Source organism: Kogia breviceps, chromosome 1, assembly GCF_026419965.1.
Source record: "Kogia breviceps isolate mKogBre1 chromosome 1, mKogBre1 haplotype 1, whole genome shotgun sequence".
Classification (NCBI taxonomy): Eukaryota; Metazoa; Chordata; class Mammalia; order Artiodactyla; family Physeteridae; genus Kogia; species Kogia breviceps.
The window spans coordinates 117,509,722-117,527,964 of NC_081310.1; the positions used below are offsets into that span (position 1 = coordinate 117,509,722).

The 18,243-nt window shown below is 41.7% G+C and overlaps 1 protein-coding gene across 1 annotated transcript in view; it reads left to right on the top strand.

The window, feature by feature from the left end:
* The window catches only part of LRIG2 (leucine rich repeats and immunoglobulin like domains 2), an 82,731-nt gene extending 65,446 nt beyond the window's left edge, over positions 1-17,285 (top strand). Inside the window, exons 19-20 of the mRNA XM_067042321.1 lie at positions 14,940-15,012; positions 17,205-17,285. Of these exons, the coding sequence (XP_066898422.1) occupies positions 14,940-15,012; position 17,205 (74 nt within the window). The 3' untranslated portion in view covers positions 17,206-17,285. The remainder of the gene's footprint in view (positions 1-14,939; positions 15,013-17,204) is intronic.
* The last annotated feature ends 958 nt before the right edge of the window (positions 17,286-18,243 follow it).

Sequence of the window (18,243 nt, forward strand, 5' to 3'; positions counted from 1 at the left end):
AAGGGGTAGGTGTGTGTGTGTGTGTGTGTGTGTGTGTGTGTGTGTGCGCGCGCGCGTGCATGCGTGGGTGAGGAGTAATATTTGGACCTGCTCTTTCAAGGTTGTGTGTTGAGTGTTTCTTAGCAATCCTAATAATCTCCACCAATAGGTGGGGTGAAGGTGAATAAAAAGCTTGATTTGAGCCTGTTTTCAAATGTAAGGAGTAGACTGATCTTTTGTCAATTCTGTCTTTAAAGAGAAATTGATCATCAGGGGGTCAAGTGCTCTTGGAATATCTTTTGGCTACTTAAAGTGGCCTCTTGATCCATTTAGAGACTACTTCTACCCTGTACTTTCCCCCTGTTCTCCCTTTTTACCCCTATCAGAGGATGTCACTCTGAGCAGCCCTGGTACTAGATGTACCTAAAGAGAGTTATAAGCCAAGTTGTTGTGTTCAGTGTGGCCATTTCCTAGTGTCTATTTATATTTTCTCACACATGAGAATGTATATTTTATAAAGCATGTGTTTGTCTACTTGTTTGTCTACTGTAATATGTCTTCAATAAAGCTAAAATACATTATGATTTTCTGGTCTTCTCTTGCCTAAAGGACAGGAATGAAATGGTTCATTTTAAAGTTTGTGATCCTTTTGAGAGGGTCTCCAAATAGATGTGCAAGTTAAAATGGGAAAGAGTTGCCCTTCTCTAGTTCCTGCCGTGTTTAAGAGTGTCACACACACAGCCTCGAGCCTGCCACTGGTGCACCCTGCACTGTGAGCTGCTGCAGGCTGGCACTGTGCACTCTCTTCTTTCTCCTTCGTGCTACCCACCAGGGTGCTGTACACTTGGCAGGATGAAAACAAACACACCTAACGGTTTGTTAGAAAAAAAGAGTGCTTTCTGCACTGAGAAGAATTTGAAGGCAGTGTTTCTAATCTGGTAAATCTTTAACAAGATATTTGAAGAATGTCAGTATTCTGGTCAGCTTCCTCACTGTACCATGTTAGGGGCTATTTCCTTTGAGTCTGTGAACTCTCTGAAGGCTGAGCTGACAATACTGATCCCATCGTCACCTGTGCTGCACTTTATTCTTTATGAGGCACATCCCACGGACATTATTTTATTTGACTCTCACAGCACTCTTAAGATGTAGATTGGGCAGAGGATTTTAATAGCCACTTTTTGTAGTTAAAAAAAGTGGCTCAGTTAGATTATCACCTACACAATGTCAAAAAGCTTTTAAAGCCCGAATTTGAATGCAGAATTTCTGACTCATATTCAGGATTTTTCCCACTGTGATACCTTCCAGTTCTGAACAGAGTATTATGTCTCCAGTCTTTATAAACATTGGCATAAAAGCCTCTGGACATTGATCACTTTCACTATGGTGAAATTCTGGACTGGAATGTATACTGGAAGTTGATTTTTACTTTATTCCTGACTCGTTTTCTTATTAGGTGGAATGAAGAAAAATGCCATGGTTTTATCATATTTTTTGTTTTGAAGTGAGATGTACTAGGGCCCAAGTAGTAGGGTCCTGCTGAGTTATGAAAGATATGTATTCATACTCAGCTATTTAGAAGCTTGTAACCTAGTGCTGAAGTTGTCTGTGCTGCAGGGCCAGTTGCCATGGACCAGTACTTTTGTAAAATATAATAAGAATGAATTTCTAGAAAAAGGACACAAAATAAAAGTATAAAGTTTTTATTATAGATTTAACATATAAAAGTATTCTGTCAAACTGCTGTTAAAGTTTCTAAGTGCTTATTCTCTGCTTTGTCATGGACTAGTAGCGAAGAGTTGGCAGGTAGGCAAGATCTGCAGACCACCTTTGGAGTAGTATTGCTGCAACCATGTAGTAACACAGTTATGTGTCATGATGGGGGTTGGCCTTGCTCATTTCTGGAGGTTCCCTTTAAACTTGTTGGTTTGCAGTGGTTGAAACGGAGAACTAGGCTTCTGTCTAGAGTCTTCCGTGACTAGAAGTAACAATTACAACACCTTTCAGCTCAGCTACCTCCCCCTGCACTAAAGCTCCTCACTTATGTGGTAGAGTCCTTTGTAGATGCTGCTTGTGTTCCAGTCCTGTTGTCTTTCTTGCCAGTGCTTTCAGGACGAGCTGCCTGTGACTTTTGTTATAGGGGAAATTCTGTCACGAGATAGGCTAAGGAAAGCAGAAGTACAGGGGTGGTCATACTGGGAAGGGGATGGTCTGATGCTCTGGGGGTCTGATGGGGACTTGTGTAATCAAAGCTCTGTTGGGGGTGTTCCATCTGCCACCTCTGCTTCTTTGTTCAGCCAATCAAGAAATCTTGAAATCTCTAGGACCAAGTTTGGTCACTTTGTTTATTTAGTTCACAGGCCATCATCAAGGCCAGTTGCCAGAGCTCTTTGACAAAAAGAGACAAGTAGGAAACATTAATCACAATTATTGCTAGGAACAAATAATACAAAATTAGCAAATGCATTCTGTCTACCCCTTCCAGGTATTGTTAAGCACTTTACATACTCAGCACTTTATCTTCACGACAGTGGTTTGAGGGAGGTAGTCTTATTCCCATTTTACAAATGTTGAAACAAGCAACTTGGCCAAAATCACATAATTAGCAGGCAATAGAACCAGGAGTTGAAATTATGCTTTATGATTCCAAAGCACAGGTTCTTTCCCCATGTCAAAGAAAGGAAAAAATGTGAGCTTTTATCAAGGCCCTACTTTGTCATTTAGTCTTTGTTATGGGCTGAACTCCATGCCCCTCAAATTCCAGGCCCCTAAAATCGAAGCCCTGATCCTCTGGTACCTCAGAATGTGACTGTATAAGATCATTAAAGGTAATTAAATTAAAATGAGGTATTTAGGGTAGGCCCTAACCTAATATGACCAATGTCATCATAAGAAGAAGGAAATGTGGGCATCAGACCTGCATGTGCACAGAAGACCATGTGCGAGAAGGACAGTGAGAAAGCAGCCATCTGCAGGCCAGTGAGAGGCCTCAGAAGAAATCAGAGCTGCTGACACATTGCCTTTGGACTTCCAGACTTCAGAACTGTGAAAAAATAAACTTCTGTCATTTAAGCCATGCAGTCTCTGGTATTTCGTTACAGTAGCCTGAGCAAACTAAATACAGCCTTCCAAAAACCCAGCCAGGTTGGCAGAATTTTCTTATAACTCAGGCTAAATGAGTTGCTTACAGTCACATGATCTGAAGCCCATGGTCTTCTACTGAGCTGCTGCTGCTTCTCTGACCCCAGTCAATGCTTTGTATTCTGAAATGCACTGTAGAGAAACTGGAAATGAAACTGACGAACACACTGGCTGGCATGCTTGCAGTTCTGAAGCACCACACATCCCCAGCCACACAGCGGTTCAAACAAAAGGGACTGCAGCACTGCATGATGCTTTGCCAGAACAGAAAAAACTGACACGTGTTTACAGCATAAATGACTGTAAGTTGAGTGCATCTAGGAACAAAGAAGCAAAGTATTTGGAGCACTCAAGAGTAAGTGCTTTTAAGCTTCTATTTTATTCTTCTCTCCCAAGGAGAAGCTGGCTTTTAAAATCAACAAGTACAACCCCGTATGTGGAATGAGTGGCTGCTCTTGAGTCATATGCCAGATCAAATACTTTAATTGTGTGTCCCTTTTAAATGCTCCATCAAAGCCTATGTGAATTCCTCTCTCTCAAAAGCAATAGGCATCCACCAGAGGGCTGACAGCAGAAACAAGAAGAACTACAATCCTGCAGCCTGTGGAACGAAAACCACATTCACAGAAAGATAGACAAGATGAAAAGGCAGAGGGCTATGTACCAGATCAAGGAACAAGATAAACCCCCAGAAAAACAACTAAATGAAGTGGAGATAGGCAATCTTCCAGAAAAAGAATTCAGAATAATGATAGTAAACATGATCCAGGACCTCAGAAAAAGAAAGGAGGCAAAGATCGAGAAGATGCAAGAAATGTTTAACAAAGACCTAGAAGAATTAAAGAACAAACAGAGATGAACAATACAACAACTGAAATGAAAACTACACTAGAAGGAATCAATAGCAGAATAACTGAGGCAGAAGTATGGATAAGTGACTTGGAAGACACAATGGTGGAATTCACTGCTGTGGAACAGAATAAAGAAAAAACAATGAAAAGAAATGAAGACAGCATAAGAGACCTCTGAGACAACATTAAATGCAACAACATTTGCATTATAGGGGTCTCAGAAGGAGAAGAGAGAGAGAAGGGACCCGAGAAAGTATTTGAGGAGATTATAGTCGAAAATTTCCCTAACACGGGAAAGGAAATAGCCACCCAAGTCCAGGAAGCACAGAGAGTCCCATATAGGATAAACCCAAGGAGAAACACGCTAAGACACATAGTAATCAAATTGGAAAAAAAGACACAAATTACTGAAAGCAACAAGGGAAAAATGACAAATAACTTACAATGGAATTCCCATAAGGTTAACAGCTGATTTCTCAGCAGAAACTCTACAAGCCAGAAGGCAGTGGCACGATATACTTAAAGTGATGAAAGGGAAGAGCCTACAATCAAGATTACTCTAAGCAGCAAGGACCTCATTCAGATTCAATGGAGAAATCAAAAGCTTTACAGACAAGCAAAAGCTAAGAGAATTCAGCACCACCAAACCAGCCCTACAGCAAATGCTAAAGGAACTTCTCTAAGTGGGAAACACAAGAGAAGAAAAGGACCCACAAAAACAAAGCCATAACGATTAAGAAAATGGTCATAGGAACATACATATCAATAATTACCTTAAACGTGAATGGATTAAATGCTCCAACTGAAAGACACAGGCTCACTGAATGGACACAAAAACAAGGCCCATATATATGCTGTCTACAAGAAACCCACTTCAGACTTAGGGACACATACAGACTGAAAGTGAGAGGATGGAAAAAGATATTCCATGTAAATGGAAATCAAAAGAAAGCTGGAGAAGCAATACTCATCTCAGATAAAATAGACTTTAAAATAAAGAATGTTACAAGAGACAAGGAAGGACACTACGTAATTTTCAAGGGATCAATCCAAGAAGAAGATATAACAATTATAAATATATATGCACCCAACATAGGAGCACCTCAATACATAGGCAACTGCTAACAGCTCTAAAAGAGGAAATCAACAGTAACACAATAATAGTGCGGGACTTTAACACCTCACTTCCACCAATGGACAGATCATCCAAACAGAAAATTAATAAGGAAACAGAAGCTTTAAATGACACAATAGACGGCATAGATTTAATTGATACTTAGAGGACATTCCATCCAGAAAGAGCAGATTACACTTTCTTCTCAACTGCACACAGAACATTCTCCAGGATAGATCACATCTTGGGTCACAAATGAAGCCTCAGTAAATTTAAGAAAATTGAAATCATATCAATCATCTTTTCTGATCACAACACTATGAGATTAGAAATCAATTACAGGGAAAACAATGTAAAAAACACAAACACATGGAGGCTAAACAACATGTTACTAAATTACCAAGAGATCACTGAAGAAATCAAAGAGGAAATCAAAAAATATTTAGAAACAAATGACAATGAAAACACGATGATCCAAAACCTATGGGATGCAGCAAAATCAGTTCTAAGAGGGAAGTTTACAGCAATACAAGCCTACCTCAAGAAACAAGCAAAATCTCAAACAGTCTAACGTTACACCTAAGGGAACTAGAGAAAGAAGAACAAACAAAACGCAAAGTTAGCAGAAGGAAAGAAATCATAAATATCAGAGCAGAAATAAATGAAATAGAAAAAAAACAATAGCAAAGATCAATAAAACTAAAAGCTGGTTCTTTGAGAAGATAAACAAAGTTGATAAACCATTAGCCAGACACATCAAGAAAAAGTGGGCGAGGACTCAAATCAATAAAATTAAAAATGAAAAAGTAGAAGTTACAGCAGACACCGCAGAAACACAAAGCATCCTAAGAGAATACTATAAGCAACTCTATGCCAATGAAATGGACAACCTGGAAGAAATGGACAAATTCTTAGAAAGGTATAACCATCCAAGACTGACCCAGGTAGAAATGGAAAATATGAACAGACCAATCACAAGTAATGAAATTGAAACTGTGATTTAAAACCTTCCAAAAAACACAAGTCCAGGACCAGATGTCTTCACAGGTGAATTCTATCAAACCTTTAGAGATGAGCTAACACCCATCCTTCTCAAACTCTTCCAAAAAATTGCAGAGGAAGGAAAACTCCCAAACTCATTCTATGAGGCTACCATCACCCTGATACCAAACCAGACAAAGATATTACAAAAAAAGAAAATTACAGACCAATATCACTGATGAATATAGATGCAAAAATCCTCCACAAAATACTAGCAAACAGAATCCAACAACACATTAAAAGGATCATACACCATGATCAAGTGGGATTTATCCCAGGGAAGGCAGGATTCTTCAATATACGCCAATCAATCAATGTGATACACCATATTAACAAATTGAAGAATAATCATATGATCATCTCAATAGATACAGAAAAAGCTTTTGACAAAATTCAACACCCATTTATGATAAAAATTCTCCAGAAAGTGGGCACAGAGGAAACCTACCTCAACATAATAAAGGCCATATACGACAAACCCACAGTAAACATCATTCTCAATGGTGAAAAACTGAAAGCATTTGCTTTAAGATCAGGAACGAGAGAAGGATGTCCACTCTCACCATTCTTATTCAACATAGTTTTGGAAGTCCCAGCCACAGCAATCAGAGAAGAAAAAGAAATAAAAGGAATACAAATTGGAAAAGAAGAAGTAAAACTGTCACTGTTTGCAGATGACATGACACTATACATAGAGAATCCGAAAGATGCCACCAGAAAACTACTAGAGTTAATCAGTGAATTTGGTAAAGTTGCAGGATATAAAATTAACTCACAGAAATCTCTTGCATTCCTATACACTAATGATGAGAAATCTGAAAGAGAAATTAAGGAAACACTCCGATTTACCATTGCAACAAAAAGAATAAAATACCTAGGAATAAACCTACATAGGGAGACAAAAGACCTGTATGAAGAAAACTATAGGACACTGATGAAAGAAATTAATGATGATACCAACAGATGGAGAGATTTACCATGTTCTTGGATTCGAAGAATCAAAATTGTGAAAATGACTATACTACCCAAAACAATCTATGGATTCAATGCAATCCCTATCAAATTACCAATGGCATTTTTTACAGAACTAGAACAGAAAATCTTAAAATTTTATGGAGACACAAAAGACCCCAAATAGCCAAAGCAGTCTTGAGGGATAAAAAAGGAGCAGGAGGAATCAGACTCCCTGACTTCAGACTATACTACAAAGCTACAGTAATCAAGACAATATGGTACTGGCACAAAAACAGGAATATAGATCAATGGAGCAGGATAGAAAACCCAGAGAAAAACCCACACACCTATGGTCAACTAATCTATGACAAAGGAGGCAAGGATATACAATGGAGAAAAGACAGTCTCTTCAATAAGTGGTGCTGGGAAAACTGGACAGCTACATGTACAAGAATGAAATTAGAACACTCACTAACACCATAAACAAAAATAAACTCACAATGAGTTAGAGACCTAAATGTAAGGCCAGACACTATCAAACTCTTAGAGGAAAACATAGGAAGAACATTCTTTGACATAAATCACAGCAAGATATTTTTTGATCCACCAACTAGAGTAATGGAAATAAAAACAAAAATAAACAAATGGGACGTAATGAAACTTCAAAGCTTTTGCAAAGCAAAGGAAACTACAAATAAGACGAAAAGACAACCCTCAGAATGGGAGAAAGTATTTGCAAACGAATCAACAGACAAAGGATTAATCTCCAAAATATATAAACAGTCCTGCAGATCAATATTAAAGAAACAAACAACCCAATCCAAAAATGGGCAGAAGACCTAAATAGACATTTCTCCAAAGAAGACATACAGATAGCCAAGAAGCAGATGAAAAGCTGCTCAACATCACTAATTATTAGAGAAATGCAAATCAAAGCTGCAATGAGGTATCACCTCACACCAGTTAGAATGGGCATCATCAGAAAATGTACAAACAACAAATGCTGGAGAGGGTGTGGAGAGAAGGGAAATGTCTTGCACTGTTTGTGGGAATGTAAATTGATACAGCCACTGTGGAGGTTCCTTTAAAAACTAAAAATAGAATTACCATATGACCCAGCAATCCCACTACTGGGCATATACCCAGAGAAAACCATAATTCAAAAAGACATGCACCCCAATCAATGTTCATTGCAGCCCTATTTACAATAGCCAGGGTATGGGAGCAACCTAAATGCCCATCAACAGACGAATGGGTACAGAAGATGTGGTTCATACATACAATGGAACATTACTCAGCCATAAAAAAGAATGAAATTGGTCTTTTGTAGAGACGTGGATGGACCTAGAGACTGTCATACTGAGTTAAGTAAGTCTGAAAGAGAAAAACAAATATCGTATATTAACGCATATATGTGGAACCTAGAAAAATGGTACAGATGAACCAGCTTGCCGGGCAGAAATTGAAACACAGATGTAGAGGACAAACTTATGGACACCAAGGGGGGAAAGTGGTGAGGGGGGGTGTTGGTGCTGTGATGAATTTGGAGATTGGGATTGACATGTATACACTGATATAGTATATAAAATGGATAACTAATAAGAACCTGCTGTATAAAAAAATAAATATAATAAAAAATACAAAAAACCAAAACAATGGGCATGTGGTTAAGGTCAGCAGTGATAGAGGGTAGCTTGAATTATTTATTCTTCTGGGCAAGTTCCAGAGACAGGTGTATGAGTATATGTTCCATGCCACAAATAGCTAGTGCAGAGAAGAGTTACAGTTGTCATCAAACTGAATTACTGCTGCTTCCACAGCCCTGTTCTTTATACAGATAACCTGGGGGTGGTTCAGGGACCACACCAATGAGCTCTTACTGAAAAAAGAATTTAAGATTCAAGTGTGTAAATGTTCATTGCAGCTCTGTTTACAATAACCAGGATATGGAAGCAACTAAGTGTCCATTGACAGATGAATGGATAAAGAAGATGTGGTACATATACACAATGGAATAGTACTCAGCTGTAAAAAGAAACGTAATTGAGTTATTTGTAGTGAGGTGGATGGACCTAGAGTCTGTCATACAGAGTGAAGTAAGTCAGAAAGAGAAAAACAAAAGTCTGTATGCTAACACATATATATATGGAATCTAAAAAAAAAAAAAAAAGGTTCTGAAGAACCTAGTGGCAGGACAGGAATAAAGATGCAGACGCAGAGAATGGACTTGAGGTCACGGGGAGGGGGAAGGGTAAGCTGGGATGAAGTGAGAGAGTGGCATGGACATATATACACTACCAAATGTAAAATAGATAGCTAGTGGGAAGCAGCTGCATAGCACAGGGAGATCAGCTCGGTGATTTGTGACCACCTCATGGGGTGGGATAAGGAGGGTGGGAGGGAGATGCAAGAGGAAGGGGATATGGGGATATATATTTATACATATAGCTGATTCACTTTGTTATACACCAGAAACTGACACAACATTGTAAAGCAATTATACTCTAATAAAGATGTTAAAAAAGATTCAAGTGTGCAATGTTGAGAACTTTTGATTTTTGGAGAAGCACAAAATCACAATAAATTGCAGATTTGGGGAAAAAGCAATGCATTATGTTGGCAGGAGTTTGGCATCCTGGGCCCCACTCCTTCACAGCACCAGTTTTCTCTGACACCTTAGTCACCTGTCTTACCTCTGAGTATGTACCATTTCCTGAAGGCCCTTTGAGCTGGAAAAACTTTAACACCCAGGGAGGCAAGTAGTTTGAAAACTACCTCCTCGTCTTCCCCTGTTGAATGTCTTGGTGTGTCTTCCTTTGGGCAGTCTTAATTTAGAGAAGGCCCTAAGAACTGGCTGGGTATATTTCCTCCCTCCAGGAAAGGGATTTTATACAGAGAAATTCCAATTTATAGAGATAACTGGTTCATTTTCCCCAGAGGTCCTTTCTTGTGTCTAATTCAAGTTCTAGCATATGTAAGATTTGTTAGTGAAATGGTTACTGGGGTAGTGAAAGAATTTAAGAATGGCATAGAATTTCTTCTGTAGCTCTTGAAGGCAGAGTGGGCTTATAGAATACCTTTGGTTTAAAAAGCAAGCCTGTTTTCTTTCTGTCCCCACTACGCCTCCGGTCCTGAATGTTTTCCTCCATATTGATCATCCTACTCTTCCCCCACCCGTCCAGTAAGAGAGTTTGGGCAAAAGAAGCAAAGAAACTAAACTTCTAAGTCCCGCATCTGCCATCCATGGTGGAAATACCCTCTTTCAAGCTAGGCCGTATCTGTGGTTTTCTGCAGAGACAGCTAACTAGTATATGTGGATTCCCTATGAACAGCCAAAATTTGAGTTTCACTGGGCCCTGCATTTACTATGTGGTTTTTAAGTCACTGATTTGGACTTGGATGTAGAACAGAGCTGTTTGAATCCTACCTTCACCTCTTACAAGTTGTAAAAGCTTAAGCCAGTTCCTTGTACCTCGTTCTCCTTTTCTGTAAAGTGGAAAGAATCATGCCTACCTTATATGGTTGTTGGGAGGAGCTAATGCATTTAAAGTTCTAAGCAAGGTGCCCAGCACAGCTCAACAAACTTTCACTATTGGCTATTGTTAAGGGCACTCAGAAAGGAGCCCTCACCTCCGCTCCCGTCCGCTCCCGTCCCCTCCCCTCTTCTCTATTCTATTCCCCTCCCCGTCCCATCCCATCCCATCCCATTCTATCCCATCTGGAACAGCTCAAGATGGGGAATGTCAGCAGTTTCCCCAAAGAGTCCTTTCAGGGATATCCCTGGAGATTTGGTTTCCTAGCTGGATTTTATTTAGAAACAAGATAAAATCTCCTGAAACTGATGACATGAAAAGTGCCTTCAGCTAGGAACTAGTTGGACTGGGATTCTGATCAACTCTGCCACTCAGAGCTGTGATCTTGGGAAGTCGCTTAACTGCTGGGTCTTGATATCATTTGCCAAGAGAGCATTTGGACTGTCATCAGATGCTCTCAGAGGTCCCTTCCAGCTCTGAAATACTGTAATGTTTCTGGGTGAAGAGACCATCCTCACCACTGTCCCTATTGTGCCTTTGTTTCTTCCAACTTTTGTTTAGTTGTTCTTCTCTCTCCCAGGAGGAAACTCTCTTTATCAGAGAATAATAATTACAACACTTGCATGGGATTTTATAGGGGACAAAGAGCCTGTCTAGCTTAAATGAAAGGAATGAAGTGGGAAACAAAATCAAAATAAGTCTTTTTGTTTAACTGAGAAACATTGAGCCTCCCAGAAAGTGTTATTGTGTGAACTGACCTCCAGTGAGCATTATTTCTTAATGAGGGTCATCCTTGGTCTACAAATTCCCCCTTAAAGTGTAGTCCTAATGACTGTGTAAGAATTCTTGCAACAATCTGTGGCAAACTGAATTGCTTTTCAGAATATTCTCTTCAGTACTTAATACACTGACTTCATGCCAAGAGAGATGGTGACCTTGGGGAAACTGGAAGCAGAGCACTTGAGTTCAAATCTTGGCTACTTCACTTACAGGAAAATTACTCACCTTCTTTTAGCCTCCATTTCTTTCTCTGCAAGGCAGCAATGATAATAATACTCATCTCAGGATCTCACATCAAGATTGCTGTGAACACCAAGTGGAATTGTTTCTATCGGGGAGAAGCAAATTTCAGTTTTAGTAAATCTATCTTATTTGAGAGTATAGGTGAAGGAAATGACAACTTCACTTCCTCTGGGCTCTTTGGCCAGTCAGTGGACTGCAGTTTATCCATGAGAAACAGCTGTAGCTTTTTAATGGATTCTAGTTTTCCCCAGGCTCCTCAGGGTTTACCCTGAGTTTGAATTGTCCTTGGTGTGAAGAGGGACCAACAGCTGCTTGCAGGCAAAGACGTGTTGTCGCCCCTGTGGGTATTCCGTGGATACTGCACATAGTGCTATCTTTAAGCGGCATAAACTAGGACACTTTGATGGACAATGAGAGCTTGAATATTTTATGTATCTTGTTTTCCAATTATACTTGAGTTCAGTAAGCTCAGTAGTAGGAAACTAAATTGCAGGTCTGGCAAAAGATTGAAGAGAAAAACCTAAAGTAAGAGGGTTTAAAAAAAACCTCCTTGCTCAGTTTGAGAGCTTTGGCTTACTTTTCTTGATACTTTTCTGCTACCATCTGGCTTGGATTTTCTTCAGGCAAAAATAACTGTGCTGACTTTGAAGTATTGGCTTATCTTTGATGCCTTTGTAGACTCACCCAGCTACTTCTGAATAAATGGCCCATGATAAATGTGTGTTCACGCTCAGTGTAGGGTAGCTGATTCCAGAAATGTAAGCAAAATCAGCAAAGTCTCCCCAAGAGGAGGACTTATCCACTGAAAAACCATTTTCCCAAGCTAGCCAGAGTCTGAACTTCAGGGTAGGAGAGGAGGAGCAGGTGGTTGGGGGTCCGGGCTGCAGGGCAAACTGGAGGGTTTTCTTGGCGTGTTTGCTCTTCGGGTCTAGAATTTACAGTATGTGAGAAACAGTGACATTCTCACACTGGTTCCTAGCCATGGAGGAAACCCTGTCCAGTGAAAAGCTGAGACATTTCATTCAGCTCCTGACTCAGCAAACGACAGGGGGCCTGGTGAAGGGACTGATGGGATCCTCTTACTGGTCCTCTGCCGTTTTCTTGCCTTTCAGTCCTTTTTTTTTTTTTTTTTTTTAATGTTATAGATGTTTTACCACAGTAATATTTTTTTAAAAACATCTTTATTGGAGTATAACTGTTTTACAATGGTGTGTTAGTTTCTGCTTTACAACAAAGTGAATCAGTTGTACATATACATATGTTCCCATATCTCTTCCCTCTTGCGTCTCCCTCCCTCCCACCCTCGCTATCCCACCCCTCTAGGTGGTCACAAAGCACCGAGCTGATCTCCCTGTGCTATGTGGCTGCTTCCCACTAACTATCTATTTAACTTCTCCTTTCCGCGTTTGCCGAGGCAAATTTTGAAACGTACCTAACACAGTCGTTTGAGCTAGAGCTGGCCTCTAGGTGGCGCTTCAGCACAGAGAATGGCAGTGGCTGGCGTCACCTCGGGCCAACATTTCTCAGGGATATTCATTATATAAGGCGATTCATGGGAATCGGGCTCCTTGGGTTGCACAATAGAGGGGAGACCTGGCCTTTGTCACGTTCAAGCTACAACCCTGAAGAGATCACGGGTGGCAGGGGGTCCACAAAAGCGCCTAGTTGCAAGCAGCATCACACAGGTTTAGGTTCCTGCCACACAGAACCCAGAGTAGCTTGGCCTGGGCAGCAAGGTTTGGGCTTGGTCGGCTGGGAGAGTGAGCCCAGGGCTTCAGGCTTTGTTCCCTCACATCCAGGAGGCCTTGCCCAGGCTCCCAGACCCAGACGGAGTACTTAGCTTGGTCAGCTGCCTGCCCAAGTTCTCCAGACATGGCAGATAGTTCCTGGGTTATGGCCCTCCCCTCCTCCCCGCATACCTCATTCTCACCCTCTGCTGTTTACAAAGCACTTTCCCCTGTGTGATCTCATTTGCTGCTCACAGACTCCCAGGGAGGAGGGACAGGGTGGGGCCCTCCCTTGGTTTGGGGCCCTCCCTTGTTTTCCGGAGCCTTGAGAGGACACAGGGCATCATAAAGACCCTTTTCCATGTCTGTCTCTACCAGCAAATAGTGAGTTCCTTGGGGGCAACTACTGAATTCCACTTAGTGGTTTCAGGGTTTAGCAGTGGTGCTTGGCACAGAGAGGCGCTCAAAATTGTTTAATGAATGAAAAAACATCTACAGATGAAGAAACCAAATCAAGGGACAGTAGTTGGTAGAGTCCAGTCTAGAGGTTAGGGCTTCAGGCTTCTAGGACCAGTGACATTGCTGCACTAGGTACTAATTACATCATATTTTTTTTCCAGTCAAAAATATGGTTTGCTATTACAGGGGCCCATGCAGGTCTGTCTCCACGACTGGCATTCAAGAACATGAACATTGTAAGCTGGGTCAGGCACTGGGGCCCCAGTCTGCTATCTGTAAAGGGGACACCAGGAGATGTGGGTGGATCTGCGGGAGTGGCTGGCTTTTGTGAGGACTTCCTTAAAAGTATGAGGGCATGTTAGGCACTCTGAGCTTCCCATCTACCAAAACCCTTCTATCGGGAATTCCCTGGTGGTCCAGTGGTTAGGACTCCATGCTCTCACTGCCAAGGACCAGGATTCAATCTCTGGTTGGGGAACCAAGATCCCACAAGGCACACAGCATGCCCCCCAAAACAAAACAAAACAAAAAAGCCCTTCTGTCTTTGATAGACTATATTGGGATCAAAAGCTCCATCCAGTTATTATCCACCCCCCGACCCCCCTGCCACTCCAATCTATGAATTAACACTTTCTTTGTTGTTAAATGTACATATTTCAGGTAGTTTAGGACTCTGCAATGAGACTACATGAGTTCAAGTCCTGGCTGCATCACTTCCTAGCTGCTGGCCTTGAGCAAGTCATTTAAGCTCTTTGTGCCTCTATTTCTCATCTTTGGAATGATGAGAATAAAATATTTAATTCATAGCATTATGGTGGGGATTCAGAGAGTTAATATATATAAAACACTTTAAACAGTCCCTGGTAATAATTAAAGGCTAGAGAGTATTCTGTTGATCTCTCTTAATTGTATTCTGGATTTGAGACTGGTTTGTGTTCACCTTATGGGGACTCTTCGTGATTTTGTAGAATTCCCTGGAATTCCTGCATTCTAGCTGCCAGGCTCTCAATTTGCTCCCACTCAGTTAAAGCTCTTTTGAGATCTCAAGAAGAGAGAAAGTGACTTGAAATACATTTTTCTGTTGATCGGAGCAGTGACATTATCTTTGTCTCCACAGAGCCTCCCCTGGTGGCTCCCGTTGCAGTTCAAGAGCCTTCTTCTCCTCAGTGGTGCTCACCACATAGCACATAGTAGGTGTTTAATCAGCACTCATGGAAGGAGGAAAGGAAGGAGTATACCGTACATAGGATAACATTAGTACAGAGTAATTTATATGGACAAAGTCCCTATGGAATTGAGACTTGTGCCCTAAGACCTACTGACTAAGCATGAAAATCACCAAGGAAATGTGATCAGCTTGGAGGAGAAGGAGGGGGCGGAGGAGAGAGAAGAAACCGGAGCAGCCTGCTACCTGACTGAAGATATCAGTGTTTCCAATGATGATGGTTCCATTTGTTCGGGCCAAGTTGAAAACCTTGCCGCTGCTGAGGGACATCAAATGCATCTCCAATTGCTCTTTGCCCCAGAGATTCATCTTTCTGGGGTAGTTTGTCATTTGTCTTGTAGCCGCTCAGGTGCTCTTCTTTATGGCTAGAGCCTAGCCAGCTCACTAGACACTTCTTTGGGTTTTGGCAGGAGAAAGAGACGGGAGGTGGACAATGCTCCAGGACGGTTCTTAGTTGAAGCCCTTCTGACCTTGGCAATCTTATTCTAATTCTTATGCCAAATTAGACTTCTAATAGAGCCTCTCCCACAGCCCAGATCCTCCAGCCTAAAAGACTTGGAATAGATAGGCTGTAACTAGAGACTAGTTTAAGGTTCCATAGAGAGTTGAAATTGAAACTCAACAGAGCTTTTCTAGTAAACACATTAGCTATTTAATCAACTAGGTCATTGATGGTAAGTAGGACTGTCTCAAATGGCATGCCAACTTTGACTGATGGATAATACCTGCCTGGGGAACAGTGTTGAGAAGGATTCTGAACCTACATCATCACATCTGGGGCTTAGGAGCAAGTGCTGTGATCAGTCAACAGTGTCTGTTGTAGATGTGGGAAAGGGGAGTAGCCCCAAGAGAGGTAGATATTTACCTGCTAAAGTTGCTAATGAGAAGAGGAGGCTGTTTATTTGGAAGTTGGGAAAACAAAAATGTTTGAATGGCCATCCATGTAAGTAAATCAAGATAGTCCTTGAGAAATTCAACATTGGGGGAAAATATGGTACCAGCTCAAGAAGGAAGGCAAAGAAGGAATAAGGGTGGTGATAGACTAGTGTTCTAGTTCCACGTTGCTGTAGGACCTTTACAGTATTCAAAAACAGCCAGATGGAGAGAGAGCAGGCATGACAACCTTAGGTGGTTGTTCTGAGTTGGAGTTCAAGACCTGGGCAGACCCCAGAATAGAGAGTCAAGTCATTGATAAGCAGGTGGAAGATCATAGAGTGTTTCCCAAGCTGACTTCCGTGAATCACTTAGTATCCATGAGATGTTATCAGTATTTTGCCATGAAAAACAGACAGTGGTGGGGAGAGGATGTTCCACAGTGTTCAAGTTTGGGAAACCCTCTGTCAAAAATATTCAAGAAAGTCAATTGTAGCCCAGGGTGGCTCTTGGCCAGAGGGGGTTATGGAAGAGAAATGCAATAAGTTATAAAAGCAAAAATGTGGGTTGGTTTTGGTGCTGAAAGGCCTTGAATGACAGGCTGAGGAGTTAGGGTTTGATTGTTAGGCATGGAGGATTGTAGGCTGGAGATGTAACGCAATCAGAGTTGGAGTTAGGAAAATGTTGATGCCATGAAGGAGAGATTGAAGAGAGGAGAGATCGAAGGGCAGAAGATGAGCTGGGAAGCTGTTATATGGTCCAAGCAAGAGGTATTAACAGCCTTAACTAGGGCAGCAGCAGTGGAAATGGAAAGAAAGGGCCAAAATCAAAAGCCATCTCACCAGTAGTATTGTTGGGACCAGGCTGACTTCAAGCAGCACTCAAGGTCATGAAGGTTGTGCTGAAGGGCACCAAATAGCCCTGCTCTACAACTCTGAGAACAAAGCTCTCAGGCTTGGAGGTAGATTGCTGAGATAGAGTGTTTGATTAGACAGAAAGTATAACTTCTCACCTCTAGGGTTGATTAAACCCTGGGAGAGCATCAAGGGCATTAGCATTATTCTTCTGGAGCTCTCTCACAGGCAAGCAGCCATCTGCCCTGGGCCCCTAAGGTGCATGATCACTGCAACCTCCTTTTGCTCCATGAGTCTATGATTTTAATTTAGCACATGAATATTAGAGAGGGCCTTAGAGCATAGCAAGTCAGTGGCTTTCCAACCTGACCGAACATCAAGATTCTCCAAGGAGCTCATTAAAATGCGGATTCTTGGTCTCCCGTTCCAGACTTGGATTCAATTGCCAGAATCTGGGAATCTGCATTTTGTGACGTCCTGAAGTGATTTGGATGCATAGTCAAAGTTAGGAATTACTTGGTCCCTTCTCTTCATTTTGTAGGTGAGTAAACTGAGGCCCAGATTGGAGCAAGGATATGCCCAAGGCCCCAGGCCCTTGCACCAAGGCACCAGTTAGTGGCAGGGCTGGACTAGTACTCCATGCTTAAGGCTCCTCCTGTGTATTGTGAACTAGTACTTGGTCCCATTGCTAGAGTCTCTAGGCTGAGGGTTACACAGTGATTCAAAGTTCAGAAACCTTTTCCTATCATCTCCCTACACTGTGAGACCCTCCAGGAGATGTGTTGCTTGAGTCTAGGATATACACAGAAGAGTGCTGAGGGCAAAAATAATAACAATAATAGTAGCTAACATGTACTGTTTGCCAGGCATTGTTCTAAGCACTTTGTAGGTAGAACTCTTTTAATCCTCACAATAACCACATGGGTCAATATTATCCCCATTTTACAAGAGAGGAAACTGAGGCATAGTGAGGTTAAGAGGGCAAGAAGCTGCTTTCTTTTTTCTTTTTTTTGGCTGCATTGCGTCTTCACTGCTCTGCGTGGGCTTTGTCTACTTGTGGTGAGCGGCGGGGCTGCTCTTCGTTGCGGTGAGTGGACTTCTCATTGCAGTGGCTTCTCTTGTTGTGGAGCACGGGCTCTAGGTGTGTGGGCTTCAGTAGTTGCAGCATGCAGGCTCAGTAGTTGTGGCACGTGGGTCCTAGAGTGCACAGGCTTCAGTAGTTGCGGTGTGTGGGCTCTGTAGTTGCAGCATGTGGGCTCTAGGGCATGTGGGCTTCAGTAGTTGTGGTTTGCGGGCTCTAGTAGTTGTGGAGCACGGGCTTAGTTGCTCCATGGAATGTGGGATATTCCTGGAGCAGGGATTGAACCTGTGTCCCCTGCATTGGCAGGCAAATTCTTAACCACTGTGCCACCAGGGTGGTCCCAAGGAGCTGCTTTCACTATGTCCTGTTCAGGTGACTGTCTTCCTTT